Here is a 21,028-nt window from a genome sequence, read left to right as displayed (position 1 = left end):
ATATTGACATAACCTTCAGGAGACTGGGAGCTGCTGAGCTAAATGTGTTAGGAAGAGCAGGGAGCTCTAGCATATGGCTTCTGCTGCTGTGTTAGGGAACAAAAATGATTGCTATATAATGATATGCAATCCACAAGCACTGCAGATGCATAATGGGATATTAACTCCTACTCACCATATCTGCTGTTAAAAAGAATTTGCACGCACTCCCTAAGGGTGTTGATGTCTTCAGTTTCTTTTATAAAACTGTCCCACTTATCTATCAAAACAAAATACAAGAAATAAGAAACTTCCATATGGTTCATACACAGCAGATGCACTTTTCTCCTGCAAAGTGCTGCGAAGCAGGAACAAGACTTTAAAACATTATTTCCCTGTTCCTGAGAGAATTTTGCCAGGCTGGCAGATAAGGTCTGGGTTTCTCCAACCCCAGACCTGAGCACTCTCCTTGGCATGTGCAAAGCAGATTCCTAAGAAATGACCCCATAACATTTCTCAGCCCTGGAATGAAAGACCCTCTTGGACAGAGCCAACTCCACCTGGAATGAACCCTTGAAAGGTACAGCCCTTTCACAAGTGGATCTTTTCCATCTTCTCCTCTTTCCCAACCTTCCCACCCATTTTTTTTTCTCCTCTTTAAGGCAGGCATGGGTTTTTAGGCTGCATTTTCCTTGGGTGTGGTGGAAGTGGGGAAATGGCAGTCTCCTCCCCACTGCTGATCCCTCCAGGCACTGCTGCAGAATCTCACTGGGACTAGTGGCTTTCAGTCCTTTTGAAATAATGCCAGGTGTTCAGCAGGTATGTGCTGTTTGCAGCTGGGGCAAACAGCCTTTCCTAAAGCCATGCCTTGGTTCCCTGTGCAGGAGGCAGAGATGGGAATTCCCAGGCAGCCAGCAGTGCTCAAGGACCACCAGCAGCATCTTGGAACGGCAGGGATGGACCAGAGCAGAGAGGAAGGTCTTGGCTCCAATGTGAGATGCATCACCTCTAGCATTGCCAGGTCCCTGCAGAGCATGGAGAGGGCAGGGAGACTGCTGGGGAGAGATGTGGGGAGGGAAAACCTTTCACTAAGGCTGCCAGCTGCCTTTAATGCTGGACACAGACCTGTCTTGTCATGGACGATGGAGAAGAGGATGCGCTTGGATGAGTGCACATTCTGGATGAGGGGACCTCCAGAGACTGATGATTTCTGTCCTGGACAAGAGGGGAGACAAGGAGAAAGGGCTGATGAGAGCCTGACCAGTGCTGCAGGCACCACAAGACCCTGGGTGCTGTCCCCCACCAACCCTTCTCTCTCTCCTCCATGCACCCTGGCCTGTGACACCTGTGCTGTGCTGGCCACACCAACCCCTGCCTCCCCACTCCAGCTGCCTTTCCAGCCTGGTGGTGCAGCACCTGTCATTTTGGGGCAAAAACAGAGGTGTGCCCTATCAGCACCTTGCAGGCACCCAGGGAAGGGCTGGGGCAGTGCAGCATAGCAAGGGCCCTGCTCATTGCCATACTGGCCAAGCTCTACACTGGTTTTCATCCAAGTGTCCTAGGTTACAATGTAAAGATGTGCCCAAAGTATGGATTCTGTCCCCATGTGTTAACCCAGCTGGGGCAGTGATCCTGATCTCTGTGCAGATATCCTCTGCTAATGGGCCATGTGTTAACCCAGCTGGGGCAGTGTTCTTTATCTTTCCACAGCCCATCCTCCCTCCAGGAGATCTCTCCTGTTCATGGCCATGCAGTCCCAGGGCAGGGCTGATCAAATTCCATCATCCCATTGGGAGATGCTCCAGCCAGGGGCAGGAGCCAAACATTTCCTACCCAGATCAAAGCTGAGATCTGGAACACCAAGGCAGCCCTTACCCACTGGATCCAGAGGACAAGAGCTCCCAGACCTTCCTACAGGATCACTGCTTCAACAAGAACACTTCACTGGACTGCTACCACCACCCTGACTAGAGGGGTGTCAGGCTGTATTCTGACTCTGGCAGTGCTTTTCTTTTCTATTATTGCATGTATTTTATTTTTATCTCTTTTTTTCTTTTTCCCATTATTCCTGACTTAGAGTCTCTCACTGGTTTTCCTTTCAAACCAACACACCAAGGAACACCAAAACCGCCCAGCCTGCCCCTACCAGGGCCAGGGGTGGGCTGTGCCCTCATCCCAGAGCAAACTCCAGGCTATTACCACAGCAGTCGCTGTACTCCTGTGAGGAAGGCACCTTCATCTCTGCCATGGCAGCGGGCCCAGGCAGCCCTGAGGACACCTCCTGCTTGAGGTCGATGGTGGCAGGGGCGGGCAGCGAGACGCCGTACAGGAAGTTGGTGACAGCGATGGCGCTGGGGCCGTCCTGGGGGCCCGGCTTGGCCACAGGGCCGCTGGCACCAGAGTCTCGGCTGCCCTTGGAGGCGAGGGAGGAACAAGTTAACTCGATGTTGGGGTTGGGCTCTCGGCTGGGCTCATCTGCTGGCCTGAGGGGAAGGAAGGGAGAAGAGGAGGGAAAAACAGGTTCCTTTGAGCCCATGGCACTGCTAAGCTGCAACAAGCAAGGGTGTGGATGGGCAAAAGAGCCGTGCCTGGGAGGGTGGGACATGCTGCACCACCAGCTGCCAGGCTCCGAGCTGAGGAGCAACATGAAGACAATTACAGGGTTAGAGCACCTCTCCCATTTGGAAAGGCTGAGAGAGTTGGGATTGTCCAGCCTGGAGAAGAGAAGGCTGTAGCCGTGGAAAGGGGTTTTAACCCTTTAAGTGTGGTGGAAATAAGATGCACAGTTACATGGTCGTCTGTCATGACAGGAAGAAAGAGCCAAGTTTATTCAGAAACACACTTGGTTTTATAGCATGACTGCAACTCCAAGAGTAGAGAAAAGGTGATTGGTTCAGAGAGAAGACACCCCATTGCCAGGGCCTGGGCACACACCACAACAGGGGTTCTATCTTTGTTATTAATTCCTTTTTATTTTGACCAAATTATCACCCTGGGAGAAATTCTCTCTTGATCTGGACCAGCTTATCAGCTGGGAACAGAGCTGAGAAGCTCCAGCCTGGAATATTTTTCAGGCTGTAACTTTCTTACTTTCTCAATATGTGTCCCACAGAAGGCTCTTGGGAGAACATACTCTGGCCTTCCAGTACCCAAAGGTACTGTGGAGCTGAAAAGGCAGGGAGCTACATGACAATGGGGGATGGCGTCAAACTGAAACAGTTTGGTTTGGATTGGACATTAGGATGAAATTCTTCCCTGTGTGGGTGGTGAGGCCTGGCCACAGGTTGCCCAGGGAAGCTGCCCCATCCCTGGAAGTGTCCAAGGCTGGGCTGGATGGAGCTTAGAGCAGCCTGGCCTAGTGGAAGGCAGCCCTGCCCACAGCAGGGGCTTGGAATGAGAGGGTCTTTAAGGTCCCTTCCAACACAAACCATTCTATAGTTCTGTTCTGTGATTCAGAAGTTACACCCATCACTCAAACTCCTGAGCATCTTTAGGCACCTAAATGGTTCTTGTCTTCTTTAAGTGGAGCTGGTTGGTGTTACAGTATTTCAAAGCATTTTTATTAGTTAGGACCAAGCTGCCCAGCTCCATGCCTGGTGCATTTAAGGGGCAAAACCTTTTATGACCACAGTCACTTGGCTCCATTGCCTATGCCAGCACCCAAGGCACATGAAAGGGGGAGCTCAGTCAGTCCACAAATGAGTTTCAGACTGAAGAAACCAACGTGTTCCACATGAGACAGGGAGCCACAAGCTCACAGACAGCTCAAATTCTGTGTGTCCTACTTTCAGCTGTCTCAGCCTGATTCTCCAGAAGCATCAAGCCTTTAGAGGAGATATTTCGTCATGCTCAGCATTTTTCTGAATGGATCTGAGGTGCTGCCAGCCAGGCAAGTGCAGGGGAAATGCACCTAAAAGTACTGAACCCCCTGCATAAATGTGGCCAAAAGGGGGAGTTTGCTCTGCTGCAGTCCCCCACTTCCCTCCTTGTCTGGCATTACAAAACCCATTTCAGCCTGGGAAGACACTTGCAGCATTTACCCTGGAAATCCCTCTGGAGACAGAAAAGCACTTAGCTTACCGCAGTGGAAATTTTGGCAGAGACACATAAAAAGATGCAGTTAATGTGCATGTTTACACACACTTTTTATAGAAATGAGTCTGAAATGGACTCAAGCCCCCCAGCACGAACAAATCTCTGTGCAAGGCTGGATTTGGCATGGCTGGACCCAGGTTTGTGGGTCTTGAGGAGAAGCTGGGACATGGCAGAGACCCTCCTGCCTGGGCCACACAAAATCATCACGTGCCAGTGCTGTAAGAGACACCATCCCAAGGGATCACTGCTCTCTTGCCCCGTGGAGGTGCCCAAAGTTACCTTTTTAGCCTGAAGCGGATGCTGTGGCTGTGCTCTAGGATGGCCATCAGGGATTTCACATCATACTCCAGGGGTTTCTTAAAGCTGATGCCCTCGGGCAAGCCGGTAACAGCCAGCGAGCCTGGCTCCTTCAGGAACCTCTCGTAGGGCAAAGGGACCACGCTGCTCTTCCCCATGGCTTCACCTGGGGAGGGGACAGAGTTACACACTGACAAACACCCTGTGCCCCTGACCACTGCTGAGCTGGGCTGGAGGAGTAAATGCGAGAGCAAGAAATACCAACAGAATCGTTAGGAGAAAAAAACCCCATTCCTACCTCTGCACTTAGCATGCAAGGCACTCCAATTCCTTTCTAAAAGCACTAATTAATAAAAAAGCTCATAAAAGCCAATAAGCAGATGTCTCATAATTCAGGTTTCACAGAAGAATCCTCAGTTGGGGTCACTTGGCACAAGGCCACCCCTGGGAGTGCCCAGCCATATGCCAGTGAGGTACATGGCCATCAGCAAGGTGGGAAGGAGCCAAGGGCTGACAAAGAAGGCACAGGAGCTCGCAATGATTTTTATCTCATGCTTACTGAGATATTCTGGGAACCTCATTTCTAGTCAGTTTTCTTATTTTACCTCCTGGAAGAGCGGAAAGCAGTTTGATTGCTGTTGCTGTCAAGCAGCTTTGATTCACTATGACAGACAAGGAAAAAACCAAAACCAATAATCTCCCTCCATCCCACTATACACAGACAGCTTGAACATCAATACATTTGACTGCACAATCACCTCCAGCTGCCCAGAACTCTCACCTGCTCCCCTCAACACTGGCAGCATAATCCCAGCATGTCCTCACCATGTGCCTCTGGCTCCATTTTATCTCTGACACCAAAATCTCCCTAAGGAGTCAGGTACAAATTGCTTTCCCTTCCCTGGCAGCAGCAGACAAGCAGTGAGCATTGCCATTATATAGGGATTTTCTAAACCAGCTAAAGAGCCTGTGTGCCCAAACCACTGTGCTTTGCAGGCAAAACACCATCAGCAAAATAGCCTGCTCTGAAGGATTTCAAGGAATGGCCAAAACCCTCAAGCTACTCTCTGGGGAAAAATTACTTTGGAAATCAACCCAAGCCACTGTGATCAATAAACATGGTGCTGAAAGCATGAAGCACAAAAACCAGCCATGCAGGAATGCAACCTGTCTGGCAAAGCATGTCCAGATGCTGAACATCTGGTGGCATGACACAGTGCCTGCACCTTCAGCTCCAGGCTGAGGGGCAGACAGAGAAGATTATGGGACCTTTAAGTTGTTCAGGGATTTTATACTGTGGATTTTCTTCTCAATCTTTTCTTTTTTCCTCTCTTCTTAAAAAAAAAAAAACAAACCCAAAAAAACCTAACACCAAAAAATCTTACAGAAACACTGCAAATCTTGTGACACTGTCAGCAAGTCCTTACTAAAAGTGATTTTTTCAACATGTCCTTTGAAGGAATGCATTATAATTAACGATGTGCAACTTGCACGAGCCATTAAGGCTTCTTATAGGGGGGATTGATAATATTTTAATTAAGCAAATAACCAAAGTTTTAAAATAAGCCTTTGAACCATGACACCACAAGTTAGCAGCTCTCCACCCCCCTTCCTCTCTTCATGTCTGGGAGAAGCTCCCAATGTCCACAGTGGCTCCTTATGAAACCAATGCTCAAGAAATCCCCAAACATATTTTTATGGGGACCGTGTTATTGTCAAGGTGACCTTCAGAAGCCTCATGCTGCTGCACAGAGACTCATGGTTTGGCTAAAGAGACAATAATCATCATTAATGCCTGTTTAATAGAAGCCACTGGTAATCAGTCATCCTGCAGAGATTACCTGGCTCTGGAGGGAATCTTTTTGACTGAGCATTTTAAAAGATTTTTTGTTTACAATCCTTATTGATGAAAGGATAAAAAAAAAAAAAGCCCTAAGAATCATAATTGTTAAACTCTCACAGTCCTCTCAGTGTTACAAACAGAATCACCCTGGAGCATCTACTGTCTCCTGTGTATTTCTCCCCACTCAAGCAGGAGAGGCTCTTCCCAGTGGGAGTGAAGGGAGGGCAGCAAGCAGCTTTGTCAGAGTGGCCCAAGGATGGAAACAGCTGATATTACTGAAGCAGCAGCAAAGGCAGAATTACACCCAGTGCCAAAGCCAAAACTACTGTCCCAGGGATGCCCAGCCTCCTTCTGCTATGGCAATACTGGCTATACTGGGTTGACAACGTGGCCAATGTGTCCCCACCCATCTCCATACCCCTCGAAACTGCAGAGCCTTACTAATCATCCAATGGAGGGGCTGCCTGGTTCATAAACCCCATACAGATGCACCAAGATCAAGCTTTTCTAATGCAATTATATATTTATTCTATGTCAGGTTTTAATAATTCACATATTCCCAAGAGAATAGCAAAGTTTGGCACTGTCCCAGCAGCAGGACAATGAGACTGGCAGCTTGGAGAGGGAATTCACCTCAGCAAAAAACACCCTCTCCATTCTGTTCCCTTGGCTCTTCTGCATCACCCTTCCTTCATTCTTCCTTCACCCCTTCCTTCATTCTTCCTTCACCCCTTCCTTCATTCTTGGGCCCAGCCTTTGGAAGGCAGCAGTAGGATCTGACTTCTCCCATTAATGGGAACACTGCCTCTAAGTCCTTTAAGTGGCTTCACAAAATTTCAGTGACTGTGTGTCCCAGGGGAGAAGGGATCCATGTCCCTTTTCTGCCTGTGAAGCCTGTGGAAGATGCCAGCTCTAGAGGTGCTGCCAGGGCATGAGCCAGCAGCATGGCCACTACCCCCAGCCACTCCATGGGGGTTCCAGTGGATCCTTGTGAGTGAGAAGAAGGTGCTGCTGCTGCTCAAGCCACTGCAGATTGGGCCTGGAAGGAGCTCTGCAACCCACTGGGTTCCATAGCAGCAGCCATATGGTCATCTATATTTAATTGCAGAAGCTTTATTGCTGGGGATGATGCATGTGCTGGAACGGCATCACCTCGATCTCAAAGTTGGGGCTGCAGGGCCACGTGCTAGAAAATAACCTGTCTTCTTTTGAAATAGACTTGCCAGGGGAAAGAGGGAGTCAATCTGCAGAGCTCTAACACAGTGCTATGAAAGAGGTGCTGTGGATGCAGTAGCAGGGATAAAGGTGTGCTTGGAAATCACATTCAGGGCATCACAGAGGCTTCCCCTGCTCAGGGGAAACAAAGGATGCTTCATCCAGCACAGGGGCTTTTTGGCTCAGTTTGGGGCACTGGAAAACTAAGAAGCAGTGGCCAAATCCCATCTCAATGCAGCACTAACTCTGTACAGGAGCACATTTCACCATGCTGCCCCTGCAGCACCTGCTCCCACGCTGAGGAGCCGGGCTGGCAATGAAAGCTGTGTCTGGGGGCAGTGCTGGGCAGCTCAGTGAGCCCCAGGGACATTCCACATCCCCAAAGGGAAGCATGAAGGTTCTTACTATAAAGCACATCAAACACTTCCTCTACCATCTTCCTGAGGAGGTACACATCTGATCCCTGGTCCGGGGACACCCTGAGCACCCTTTGCCCGCACTCCTTTGCCTTCTTCTGCACCTCTGCATCCTGCTCCTTCCTCTGCTGGATTCCTGTGGGGGGAGAGGAGAAAACAGGAGTCACTGTGGTGAGAAAGGGTGAGCAGGCAGGTGTTCCCAGCCTCCCACCCACCTCAGGGCCCAGCTTGGATGAGATCACACCGGGTTGATGCCAGCAGCCCCCAAGGTACAGGGAAAGGCACTGGCAATAGGCAGTGGTGCCAGCAGCAGGGTCACTCACCCGGTGCCTGCCCTCTTTTCCCTGGCTGTTCCCACTCAGCCACACTGAAACAGTTATGACTAATTGGGCAGCCCATTTCGAGACTCTGGTTTCAATCTGCTTAGCCTCCAATCTCTCAGGAAAAGAAAATCCGCCTTTCTTGGAGGCTTTTTTACCCTTCAGCATCACGTAGCTCAGTAATACCAGCTATTTCCTGCTAATTTCCCCCATTAAACTTCAAATAAAGCATATCTTTGGCATTGACTTCTTTGCATCTCTAAATGCACAGAAAATTAAACACTACAAATGCATTATTGCTGTTCTATCCACAGTAATTTGCAAGGGATTTTTGGTGACAAAGGACTAATTCCTTCATCATCCTCGACTGGCTCCTATTGGCAATCGAGCCTGGTGCTCAAAGAGCTTGCAGATCCTTCTGTGGATAAAGGACATCATGGGGAATGGGTCAAGAGCAGCATGGGATATACCCAGCACTAGACACAGGGAAGTGAAACAGGCTCTGGAAAACTTTTTTGGGGTCTTTTACCATGGCTGTGAAATGTTTCTGCCTCCCCCTCCTCCACTGACATGAATTCTATCACTGTCAATTCCCCCCATGCATCAAGAAAGGCAGAACCAGAGGCTCAGATAAAGGAGGGTGTTCAAGTGAGGTCTGCGTCCCAGAGAGATAAGAGGCTTCTTACAAATCCAAGTGATGTCTGCTTTAGATTAATTCAGATCTTTCTAAGAGGGCAGCAAGGAATCAAAGGCACTTCAGGGATACTTTCCACTGTGTGCCAGTTGAAAGGGCTTTATGGAGTGCAGTTGAGGGGCCTCAATTCAAGACAGAGTTATCACATTTCACCCTGTCTGCACCATCATCCACTTTACTCAAACCCCATACTCAAGATTTGTTTTCAACCAGACATGACTGTTTCTTTTTGACAAAGGTATAAATGAAACCAAAGAGGGGAATCGGGATCTAGTGCCAGATGCTTTGCCCCACACAGCAGTAGGTCATCAACCAGGATATGTCACAGAATCAGAGAACAGTTTGGGTCAAAAGAGACCTTAAAGACCATCTGATTCCAACCCCATGCCATGGAACCTTCCACTAGACCAGGTTACTCCAAGCCCTGTTCAACCTGGCCTTGAACACTTCCAGGGATGGAGCAGCTGCAGCTTCTCTGGGCAATCTGTGCCAGTAACTCATAACACTCAAAAGAATAATTCCCTACTAATACCTAACCTAAATCTCTCCCCTTTTAGTGTAAAACCATTCTCCCTTGTTCTATCATTACCTGCCTGGGCAAAAAGTCACTTCTCTCTCTTTTTTATAAGCCCTCTTTAGGAAGGGGCTCTCAGGATTCTCTGGACCCTTCTCTTCTCCAGACTGAAGGGAGCTCCCTCCCTTTGGCCACCACACGGCCATCCACATCTTGTGGGTGGTGGGAAGGGAAGGCAGAGTTGCCCATGAATGTAGGAAACATCCCCCAAATGCCTCCTGTCCTGCAGAATCCAGTAGAGGATAACTAATGGCATCTCTTTGGGAGGATGGAACAGTGGAGCTGGCCAGGGCAGCAGGATGAGGGGTGGGCAGAGCCATGGCAGAGAGCTGCTCCTGTAGGGGCAGGCAGAGAACAGCCCAAGCAGACAGTGACCTGGTCAGCTTCACAGCACTGGTGTCACCAGGGCAAACCCTTCCTGAACAATCTCTCCAATGGATTTAGCACCTATGTGCTTTCTGCCAACACCAAGTATTTCTGTCCACTGACATCCCACCATCGAATAGATCTGGGTGTGGTGTCCTCAGCACCACCAAAACCAGATCCCATTCCAGCTTCTGCACTGAGTGAGGACAGCAGCAGCCTAGCATGCTGGGGATGATGCTGTGCAAGAAACAAGGTCCCCATTCACAGAATGGCTCCCCTCCTCCCTTCAGCTCCCAGACTGTTTTTTGGAAACTGGCAGAGGTACAGAGCTGGGACAGAAGGCTTGTAATACACAGGTATCCCTCAGATACTTGGTGAACCTGATCTGAGACTGGGGGAACACAGTCCCTGCTCAAGGTATCCTGTCACCACTGTTCATCCCTCAAAAATATAACCAACTCCACAACCAACACTTCCAGCTACCAAATCCACTCCTGTTTTTCCAAAACCAGGAAAAAAAGCCTTGGACCAAGAAAGCCCTTCTGCTCCTGGGAGGATCAGTAGCTAAACTATCTCAGCTAAGTTCTCAAAAAACACTCCAGTGCTCTGGCAGCACTGCTGGAGGGGAAGGGAAGGGAAGGGAAGGGAAGGGAAGGGAAGGGAAGGGAAGGGAAGGGAAGGGAAGGGAAGGGAAGGGAAGGGAAGGGAAGGGAAGGGAAGGGAAGGGAAGGGAAGGGAAGGGAAGGGAAGGGAAGGGAAGGGAAGGGAAGGGAAGGGAAGGGAAGGGAAGGGAAGGGAAGGGAAGCACTGACAGTCAGCCCTGTGCTGCCCCCAAACCACAACCCCTCCGTGCGCAGCAGGAGTCACAGCTGGCACAGCTGGAGCACCAAGCCTGGCATGGAAGGTGGTGCTGGTGCAGATACTCACTGCAGAACTTCTGGAAGTCAGCCTGCAGCTCCTTGCGGGCGCTGAGGAAGAGCCTCCCCTTGTCAGTGCCCAGCACGAAGGCGCTCTCCTCGTGGACGGCGATGCAGGCAACCTCTGCGTTCAGCTTGGCCAGTGCTGAGCACTGTGGAGGCACCAGGTGAGCACAGCACAGCATGGGGCAGCATCCCTGCTTCCCACCCCTTCCCATTCCCCACTGGGACTTTACTCTTCCCATCAAAAGATTCCTCCATCAAAAGCGGTGCTCTGGTTTATGGCAGAATTTCATGGGTTTATGACAGCCCCTAAAAATTTCAGCGACTTTACAGCTCTACAAAAATATCCAGCTGGAAAACAAGAACTATTTACCCATCATTTTATTTTGCTTTTTCCTATCCTAAAAATAAACATTTTATTGCATTTCTTTAAAAGAAAACGTTACTGTAAAAAAAAAAAATCTAACAAAAAACCCACACCACAACCGATAACAATTTGCATTTTTCCACCAGCTCTAATGGAATAAGGAACACAGGAATCTTATTTCAGCTGCAGAACACTAATATGGTCAAAGTCCAGATTAGCTGAACGATTCTTCTTGTACAGTTATGCAAAATAATAAAGAGATGGAAAAAACTTCTTCCATTAATCCATTTTATGTAACATGCCCTTCCTGCTCTACATAACACACATGCATATGCATTTTTATTAGTATTTTGTATATTATAATAGTTACTCAGTACTGGCAGCCTGAGTCATATTCCTACAGCTACAGCACTGTGCTAGGAAGATGCTATCCCCAGGTCATGATTTAAATGGGTAAAAAAGAGGGGATTTTCCCAGCATCAGCCCTGGTTAGACACATCAACAACCCCACAGAAGAGTCAGAGGATGCTGGCAGCCAGGGAGGGAGCAGGACAGCAGGGAGGTTACATGGACCAACACCCCTAAGCTCCCTTCAGCTCCCTGCACACAGGTACAATGAGCTTCACTTGGGTGGGCTTAAACCAGGTCATTTTATCTCCTGCTCACCTTCTTCAAGGAGGCATTGAATCAAATCCCACAAAACAGAGATTTTTAAGAAACCTCCTTTCAAAACCCAGTCGCAAGGACGAGTAAAAAGTTCAACTCTCAAAAAATAAACACAAAAACTAAGGTGTGTGAGATTTGGATGCAGAACAAATCCAGACCCTAAGCCTGCTTGGTGACATGCATATGGCCCTGTGGTTTATTCACCAGGCACACAGGTTTCAGTGAGCACTGCCATTGGTGAAGCACTGGGATAAAGGCTGAATTTCAGGAGCAGCTTGGCTCCCTGGCCCCAGTGTAAGCACCTAACAAGGACTGCATAATGATGTATATTCATTAAGAAGCCAAACTATGGTAACATAATTTGCTGTACAGGATGGCATGTATATAAATCATCAAAGCTGCTTGGGGTGTGTAGGCTCCAGGGAACCTGCTCCTTAGTGGGGTGGTGATGTCAAAGAGAAGGAAATTGGTATTAATGAAAAAACCTCTACCCGCATAGAGAGGAAAACATATCCTAGATAAATACATTACATATGACTTGACTTTAAAAAGAGAGAGCTATTTAGCACATCTCATTGCATTAGACATTTGTTACTACACATCCGCTTTCCCTTATTGATCACATTCACAGTTAAAAATAAGATTAGCTCTGGTCCATGAGACTTAATCCAGACAGCTATCTTGTTTATGTAAGCACGGCTGACTTAGGCAACGTTTCCAGTGGGAATTCGACGTCAAAAGATATGAAAGTTATTTTCTTTGTTCTCAGAGATAAAAAGCCATTGTTCTGCTGTTGTGTAAATGCTCACGGTAACATTGGTAAAACAGCAAGGAAAAAAAACAAAACCAAGCACCCTACAGCCAGTTGATACCAACATAAATATTAATGGGAAAAACAATACACATCTGAGATTAACTTGTGCTGACTTTATGATCCTTATGGCTGTCAGGGCAGGAAAGGGTTTTTATTTCTCAGCAGTTCCCTGGGCTCTCCAGCAGCAGAGGGGAGAGGAATGAGCTCACCAGGCATCCTGTGCCAGCCCTGCACCCAGACAGCCTTGCTAAATGGAGGCCAAAGGAGGGAGGGGGTGGGGACAGGGGTGCCACTGGCCTCTTACCATGGAGTCTAAGGCAGACACTAAGCTGGTGATGACTTCGTCTCTCTGAGGAAAAACCATGTTCCATTGGTCAGCTCTGGAGGTGGTGAGTGTCACATCTAAAGGCTTCCCTGCCAAGGCCATATTCACCTGAAAACAGAAAAAACATGAAAGAGCTATGCACCACTGTTACTAGCAGAGAGCTGGAGCTGAGCATCACCACACACGCCCCACTACCATCATGTGCTATGGGAGCAATGCTGGCACAGGTACACAGGGGAAACTGAGGCACACAGAACTCCACAAACCCCCCAAGTCCTCTGCCAAAGGCACATAAGTGCAGGAGCTGAGCTGTAATCAAACCCTGGAGCTGATGCTGTGTGTACCAGCAGTGCCCAGATCATCTCTGCATTAGGAGCTCACCCTCGAGGAGATGCCACCACTGAGCAGGGGCCACTGGACCAGCTGCATGGTGGGACAGCCCAGATGTCCAGCCCGTGGCCATGCAAGCCAGAGGATCCTGTGCCCAAGCTCTGATGGCAGCTGTGAGCAGGGGTGATGGCTCTGTCCCCACCAAGACACTGTGCTGACTGTCCTTGTGCCTCCCGCTCTAAATCCTGGGCAGGAGGAGAGCCTGCCACCCAAAAGTGTCCCTGAAACAGGTCAAAGTCACAGGCTGCTCTGCTTTCACCCCAAGGGAGAGATGCAGCTCATGGCAAGGCATTCCCCAATCAAATCACCCCACTCTGCAGTTCCTGGTGTCAGGGGGACAGGACGACGTGATGTGCAGGGACCACACACCTGAAAGAGGCTCAGCCCCAGAATCTCCATCCCTCACAGCCAAATGGGGAAAAATGCTGTGACCCAGCTACAAGTGCAGCAACAGCATCAGGTTTCTGTGCCTCAGTGTTCATGTCTCAGCTCAGCTCACGGTAATGCCAACGCTGCAGGAAAACTGAGGCCGGGTCTCACCCTGCTCAGAACAGCCATGCTGGGACACCCACACTGGAGACAGCATCACCCCAGCACCCAACACATCCCTCCCAGCCATGGCCCCTCCATCTGGAGGGCAGTGTGGCACCACCCAGCTTTAATCCTGCAAATAAACGGTGGTAAGTTAGCTCATAAGCCACTTGAACCAGATCATAAATCATGTGCTCACAAATGGATGAAAGAGGCTAGAGAATCCCTAACAAGGCTGGATGGGCAGAAGGAGGGGAATATGAATGAAGCTGCCTGCACATAACTCAATTTACCACTCAGCTGATAACCACAGCTGCCTGGCCACACTAAAAACACAGGTTAAAGGCAACAACAAATCCCCAAATTCACCTTCCTGCCCTAGTTTGCAGCTGTGTCCAAGCAGAAGGAATTTGAATGCAAAGCAGAGCTGTGCTGGCCCATGAAACAGGGAAATTGTGGGGTTTGGCCCAAAATAACAAGCTCCCCCACACTGGCATCTCTGCAGGTTCCTGAGCACACACATGTTATGAAAGAATCACAGAATAGTTTGGGTTGGAAGGGACCTTAAAGATCATCTCATTCCACCCCCCTGCAGTGGGCAGGGACACCTTCCACTGTCCCAGGTTGCTCCAAGCCCTGTCCAACCTGGCCTTTACACTTCCTGGATGGGACAGCCACAGCTGCTCTGGGCACACTTTGATAAAGGTCTGCAACAAGCTGATGAAGAGGGGAGACAAATCCCATTAAACAATAATGACCGAATTTCAGGAATTGCTCTGGATGAGCCCTCCAGGTTTTTCCCCATGTCACCAGCTCTTGAAAGCAGCCAAGCAGTGCTGGGGCTCCACAGGCACCTGCAGAGAGCAGAGCTGGAACCTCAGCCACACGAACAGTCTCCCAGGAAAATCCTCTTCCACCCATCTGACAGCTTCTAACAAAGCTGATGGACATCTCCTCCATGGTGATCTTGGGGGGAAAGAACCTGGCCTAAGTAGGCATCATCTTGGAAAATAAAGCAGGGAACTGAACACATGCTCCTGCAGCTGGGCACGGAGCCCAGGTGTCCCCATGCTGGGGACAGGTCTCTGCCAGGCACCTCCAGCTTTACCATCACCAGAAGCTGCAGCAGCACCAGGAAGCAATCTGCCTTTGTGCAGGCATGGATGGACACACAGACAGAGTCCATTTCATCTGCAAGCTCCCAAGCAGCTTCTGCAGGAGAAGGCAACTTGAGATTCTGCATTTTCATGGATGCTGTGTTAATAGGAGGTGCCTCGTTGCAATTGGCAGGAAATTGAGGTGCTGGTGATGCCAGTGCTGGGCTCCAGGCTGAGCTGGGGACCAGCCACTGCCTTGCTCCAGGGAGCATCACTCCCTTCTTAACTCCCCCATGCACTGGCTTAGAAAAAAGCTTTACTTTGGTGCCTGTACATGTTTGTGAGTGCCCTATTTATTATTAAATGCGGCTGCTATGACATGGACATTCTGCTGTCTTCTGGCAGCGTTTTGGAGAACCAGTCCCTGCCTTGGTGGGGCTGGCTGCATCCACTCAGAGAGCTCTAGCTGCACCAACCTGCTCAGCCACGGCCTCCCACAGCAATCAGCACTTCCAGGGAAGAGATGCTCCTCTCTTGGCTGCAAAAAGCAAAGCCACAAGCTGGATCTGGCTGCAGAGAGGGAACCAATAGGAAAGACAGGGACAACATCAATGGGAAGTGGGGCAGGGTTCCTGCATCCCCTTCCTATCCTGCAGAAGATCAGGATAAAAATAATCTCTTTCCCCTGGATGACTGTTTAATAAGTAAAAGCAAGAATCACTCAACAAGAAAAAAAACCAACAAAATGTAACAAAAAGATGACCCAAGTAACACAATGGGATTTTAAGGGATGGGGGGAAATATTCCAGTAAAGCTTTTAATCATCTGTGGCCACAAAAAGCATGACAGTGGATTTATGCAAGGGTGAAATAAAAGGGAGGAAAGAAAACTTCACTAGCAAGTGCTAGGCTTATTTAAATCAAATTAAGGCATAAGGCTTGAAGTTGTTTGTCTAATTAAAGGGCAAGCACTCTTTAAGAAAACTAGGGTAACCCATTCTTACAGCACTTTGGGCTGCCAACAGGGAGCAAGGTGGGTAGGATGGGTGCAGAGCAGCCTGCCTCACTTCCTGGGCCTGTCCTACTGAAATCTGTCCCTGGGACACCACCAAAGGGTTGATGTCACCTTCCTCAGGGGACCTGCTCCAGGTACAGCCCCATCACACCTCTGCAAACTGAGTCTCAACCCCAGGAGCAAAGGTTGGCTCAAGGATCTCACACCACTGCCACGGGGCCAAAGCAAACATTTGCAGATTGTTGTTACATTTTTTAAGGTTTTTTAAAAACAGTTATCAAATTTTATTCTTTTTTAATCATTTCTTGTCCACAGAGTAGTCTCAGGGGAACAGGGTGCTGTGTAACTGCTGGCACAGGATGTCAGCTCCTGCTTGGCTCTTACGACATCTCCCTTGATAATCCTGGGAAAGATTAGAAACTCAGCCCCGGGGCAGTTTCACTCATGAATCACCTGTGCTGCAGCAAAGAAAAAACCAGCCACATTGGGAGGCTGATCAACTCCTGTGGAATGGGCCAGGGGCCCCCCAGCCCTGCAGCCACAGGAGGCACAGCCCCTCACCAGTGCCTCTAGCATTTCCATGGGGCAGCACCTCACCAAGATAAACATCCTCCAGCCATGCATCCCACATTACCATTCCTAAATCCTATGGAACTAACAAAACAGTAAAAAAAAAAACAAACCACCAGTAAGCCAGTGACAACCCTCCAAAGGAAATTTCCTGCCAGAAAGCTGTTATTCTACCCCTCAAATGATAAACAGGTACCATTAGGAGAAGCAGAGGGGGTTTATGTGATCCAGCAACTCACACAGTATGCCCCTGGCTCTGCAAAGACTGAATTTGCAGGGTACTCCTGGTGTTAAGAATGGCAGAGTTTTCATCCCCCTTCCTTATCTTCTGAAGTCTTACAATGATTTTCAACCTCATGCCACAGCCAGTAGCAACAGCACCTTATTTATTAAGCTGAGCTGGTGTTTCCACGCTGCCATGGTCCTTGAAGCAGACCCTCCACCCTGCCCCTCACCTTGCTGTGCATGAAAGCCTTGTGCAGCATAAATCCCCAAAATCTCATTCCTCAAGAGAAGCTGAACATTTGTCCAGGACTTGCAAATCTAGACTGAATTACTGGCCCTCCCCATACTTTCACTCCTCTGAGCCACCCTTGCCAGCAAAAAAAAAGGCAAGGCAATGACCCATTTTTTGGGAATTACCCAGGGTCAAACCCAGTGCAGAGTGGGAGATGCTGTGAGATGGGAACACCTAAATGCCCAGGAGGGATGGAGCACATCCCATAATTGCTGCTTGTTACACTGGCTTCTACCAATACTGGGGTTTTTGCTACCAATACTGAATCACAGAATCATGGAATGGTTTGGTTTGTAAGTGACCTTAAAAGTCCATCACATTCCAATCCCCTGCCATGGGCAGAGACACTTCCTGCAGGACCAGGTGCTCAAAGCCCTGTCCAAACTGGCCTAGAACATATTGGATTTAAACTAATTAGTTTGTTTTTTCCTGTTGGTCTAATGTGTCTTACAAATATAACTCTGTCCATTCCCACCATGTGAAGCATCTCTTGTACTGAGGACCTGGGAAGGACATCAGACCTCAAAACCATCTCAGGGAAAAGCATCCTCAATGTGGCAGCCCAGCCCAAACCCACTGGTGGATGTCACAGTCACATATTTCACATATTCCAGCTCAGCTCAGCTTAACTACACCCAAGGGCAACAAGTGGAAGAGCACTGGCTCAGACCCAGCACTCAGCAAGGGAGAAACAAAAAGCTAAGGAACATCACAGAGAGCCCTCAAGAGACCCTGCCACTGCTGCCTGCTTGCTCTCTGGACATCCTAACATCCCCATGAAAATCCCCCCATCCCTGCCTACCTGGAATGCTCACAAAGCCCCCAGTGGTGTGGACAAGTTCCTTATTCAGGGAGCTAAACAGGAATCAAAATGAAGGAGAGCTTTGGCTATTCAGCACACTGGGGGTTAAAAAAAAAAGGAAAAAAAAAAGAGGCAAGAAAAAAATTGACCATTGCACTGGTCCTGCCACAGTTCCATACTACAGTGGCAGGAAATTATCCATGTATTCATTTTTCCAGGAAAATGCTACCTGTTACCTCAGTGGTTCTGATGAGATGGTGGGAGGCCCTAATGAACCAAACCTAGTTCCAGCAAAATAAAAATTAATTATATATATATATCTTGATGAAATACGGATTTTATATATATATATATATATTTTTTTTTTTAAAGAGGTCGATCTTCAGATGGATTACAGACCCTTTACCCTCCTGGATAGTGAGGTATATTAGAGCAGGGAAAGCACACTTGTGGGTAGGAGACTTTTAAAGGTACTTGGATTTCTTGGTCACCTGAAATGTTTGACAGGCCACAGGATGTTGGGCACCACATTCAGCCATCTCTATCCTCCCAGGATCAAGGGAGCAGGACCAGTGCCCTCAAGCCCACCTGCTGGGAGGACACTGCCAGCCCATGAACATAATGATGAGATGATTGTGATTTTATTTGTAATTGCCTGTTACTCCATGAGGGAACATTGAAAGGAATTTTTAAAGCTTACACTGGCTCTGGAAGATACTTAAGCAATTAGCCCTGGCTATCACTGAACTTGTTTAAAATCAATCAGGAGTCATTCTGATTGGAGCCAGAGGGAGAAATAATGTCCTTTGCTAGCAGCAGGACAGTGTCCCTGCTCCAAACGAGGGGCCCATCCCTGTGTCCCATCCAGGGACATCACTTTGGGGCAGGACCCACACCAAGGGTTATCTCACCCATGTGACTCAGAGGGTATTTCCCTGTCCCACTCCACCCCAGGGATTTTGGAGGTCCTTTTTCTGCAGGCAGTTATGATCAGTGAGGTGCCTGGTGAGCTGGAGCCACTTGAGCAAAAAGCCCTGGAAACCACATCAGCCACAGCAAGGGCAAAAGCTAGGGCAGGGACCAGGCTTGAATTTCCATTTGTGTTTTTTCTCTAATTGTTTAAGCAAAAGCCATTATCAGTGGAGCAGATGTGACCAAAGCCACAGGAGCACTGTGACATGGTCCCAGGCTTCCCAAACAGCTTTCCTTGGGTTTTCTGCTGCAGCAGTGGAGATACCTGCTCCACATGGGCAATTTGTCTTAACCCACCTGTCCTGCCCTGCCCTGCTAAACCCTAATCCCTTACACCTAATTCAGTACCAGCCTTCATCCTCTGTGGCCACACCGTGTCCATCCCCAGGCATGCAGATCATGCCAGGATGGTTTACTGCACCCCTAACACGTGCTGGGTGAGCTGCTCCATCAGCACCAATGTCATGGGCCAGCAGATGTAACTGTGGTCCAGGGCACTCACAAAACACCCAGAAATATCCTCAGCTGTCTGAACACCCTGAAAAGCCCTAACCCATGTCCTGTGTGTGGGTGCCTCTGCAGCACAGCCCTGCTGGGACAAGCAAGGAGCTCTGGGTGTTGAGGGACCCCAGGGCCATGGTGCCACACACCCCTGGTGTGAGAAGCATCTGCTGAGGACACCTCTGATCCCCTAAACATTGGTGTCAGTGCACCCCCAGTCCCAAACCTGGTCCAACTGCTGCCCCATAACTGCAGTCACATCTCTCCACACATCCAAAAATTCCCTTTTATTTTGCTACTTTTCACAGAATCACAGGATGAACTAGGTTTGGAAAAGACCTTTGAGATCACTGAGTCCAACCCACGAACTGACACCTCCTCATCAACTAAACCATGGCACCGAGTGCCACATCCAGGCTTTTTTAAACTCATCCAGCGATGGTGACTCCACCACCTCCCTGGGCAGACAATTCCAGCACCCAATCACTCTTTCAGTGAAGAATTTTTTCAGATGTCTAACCTAAACTTTCCCTGGTGCAGCTCAAGGCTGTGTCCTCTCATTCTGTCAGTGGCTGCCTGGGAGAAGAACTGACCCCCACTGACCACAGCCACCTCTCAGGGAGTTGTAGAGAGGGACAAGGTCTCTCCTGACCCTTCCTTTTTCCAGGCTGAACACCCCCAGCTCCCCCAGCCCTTCCTCACAGGGTTTGTGTTCCAAGCCCCTCCCCAGCCTCGCTGGAGCATCTCAAGGTCCTCCCTAAACGGAGGGGCCAGAACTGGGCACAGCACTCGAGGTGTGGCTTCACCAGTGCTGAGTCCAGGGCAAGAATGACCTCCCTGCTCCTGCTGGCCACGCTATTCCTGGCCTTCCTGGCCACCAGGGCACACTGCTGCCTCATGTTCAGTGCCCCCAGGTCCCTTTGTGCCTGGCACTCTGTCCCAGCCTGTGGCACTGCAGGGAGTCGTTGTGGCCAAAGTGCAGGACTCGGCACCTAAACTTCATCCCATGGGACTCTGCCCATCCATCAACCATTGCAGGTGTCTCTGCAGAGCCCTCCTACCTTCCAGCAGATGGACACACGCTCCCAGCCTCCTGTCACCTGCAAATCTGCTAATGAAAGGCTCAATACCTTCATCCATGTCATCAATAAAAATGTTGAACAGGACTGGCCCCAGCACAGACCCTGAGGGACACCACTGGTCACTGGCCCCCAGCTGGATGCAGCACCACTCACCATTCACTGCTTGGGCCCAGCCATCCAACCAGCTCTTAACCCAGCAAAGAGTGCTCCTGTCCAAGCCAGGGGCTGCAGATTTTCCAGGAATGAAAGGTATCAAGCTGATATCAGCTTTTCAAGGTGATACCTTTCTCCAAAGACTGAAAGCAGCAGAGCTGAGGGGCCACAGTGAGGATGCAGGCACTGCTTTTGAACTCTGCTGAGCCAGAGGAAGGGAACAGAGTCCCCTGCTCCAGCACCCACTCGGGCATGCAAGGTGGGACCCCAGTGCTGAAGGAGGGGTGCAGGGGGGGACAGGGCTGGGAACCCAGGCTGGTGCAATCCCAACACCTGCCTGGAACGTTATCCTATGGCTTCTGAGATCATTTCACCTCATTTTTTTCAATGAGCAAGGGATTGCCAGCATCTTCTTGCAATAACCAGCAATCATGATGGTGCAGGAGCCAGGGATCATCGCAGATTCATGGAATCATGTGGTTTGAAAGGGATCTTAGAGGTCATCTTG

The 21,028-nt window shown here is 49.3% G+C and overlaps 1 protein-coding gene across 20 annotated transcripts in view; it reads right to left on the bottom strand.

Annotated features, from left to right (window-relative positions):
- GTF2IRD1 (GTF2I repeat domain containing 1) overlaps window positions 1–21,028 on the bottom strand; it is a 70,209-nt gene that overhangs the window by 33,896 nt on the left and 15,285 nt on the right. For 15 of the 20 annotated variants that reach the window (XM_088176922.1, XM_088176926.1, XM_088176936.1 and 12 more), the window contains 7 exons: window positions 12,871–12,999; window positions 10,727–10,868; window positions 7,835–7,981; window positions 4,354–4,537; window positions 2,179–2,462; window positions 1,105–1,194; window positions 176–259 (listed from right to left, as the gene is read on the bottom strand). In XM_088176922.1, the coding sequence (XP_088033048.1) occupies window positions 176–259; window positions 1,105–1,194; window positions 2,179–2,462; window positions 4,354–4,537; window positions 7,835–7,981; window positions 10,727–10,868; window positions 12,871–12,993 (1,054 nt within the window). In that variant the 5' untranslated portion in view covers window positions 12,994–12,999. Of the gene's footprint in view, window positions 1–175; window positions 260–1,104; window positions 1,195–2,178; window positions 2,463–4,353; window positions 4,538–7,834; window positions 7,982–10,726; window positions 10,869–12,870; window positions 13,000–15,385; window positions 15,480–21,028 lie in introns of those variants that run through there. The other 5 variants (XM_088176923.1, XM_088176927.1, XM_088176935.1 and 2 more) reach the window with 2 other exon arrangements.

Source organism: Sturnus vulgaris, chromosome 21 (genome assembly GCF_052056855.1).
Source record: "Sturnus vulgaris isolate bStuVul1 chromosome 21, bStuVul1.hap1, whole genome shotgun sequence".
In the NCBI taxonomy this organism is placed as follows: domain Eukaryota; kingdom Metazoa; phylum Chordata; class Aves; order Passeriformes; family Sturnidae; genus Sturnus; species Sturnus vulgaris.
The sequence above is the reverse complement of the archived record's forward strand: the minus strand, read 5'-3'. Positions and strand labels throughout refer to the sequence as shown.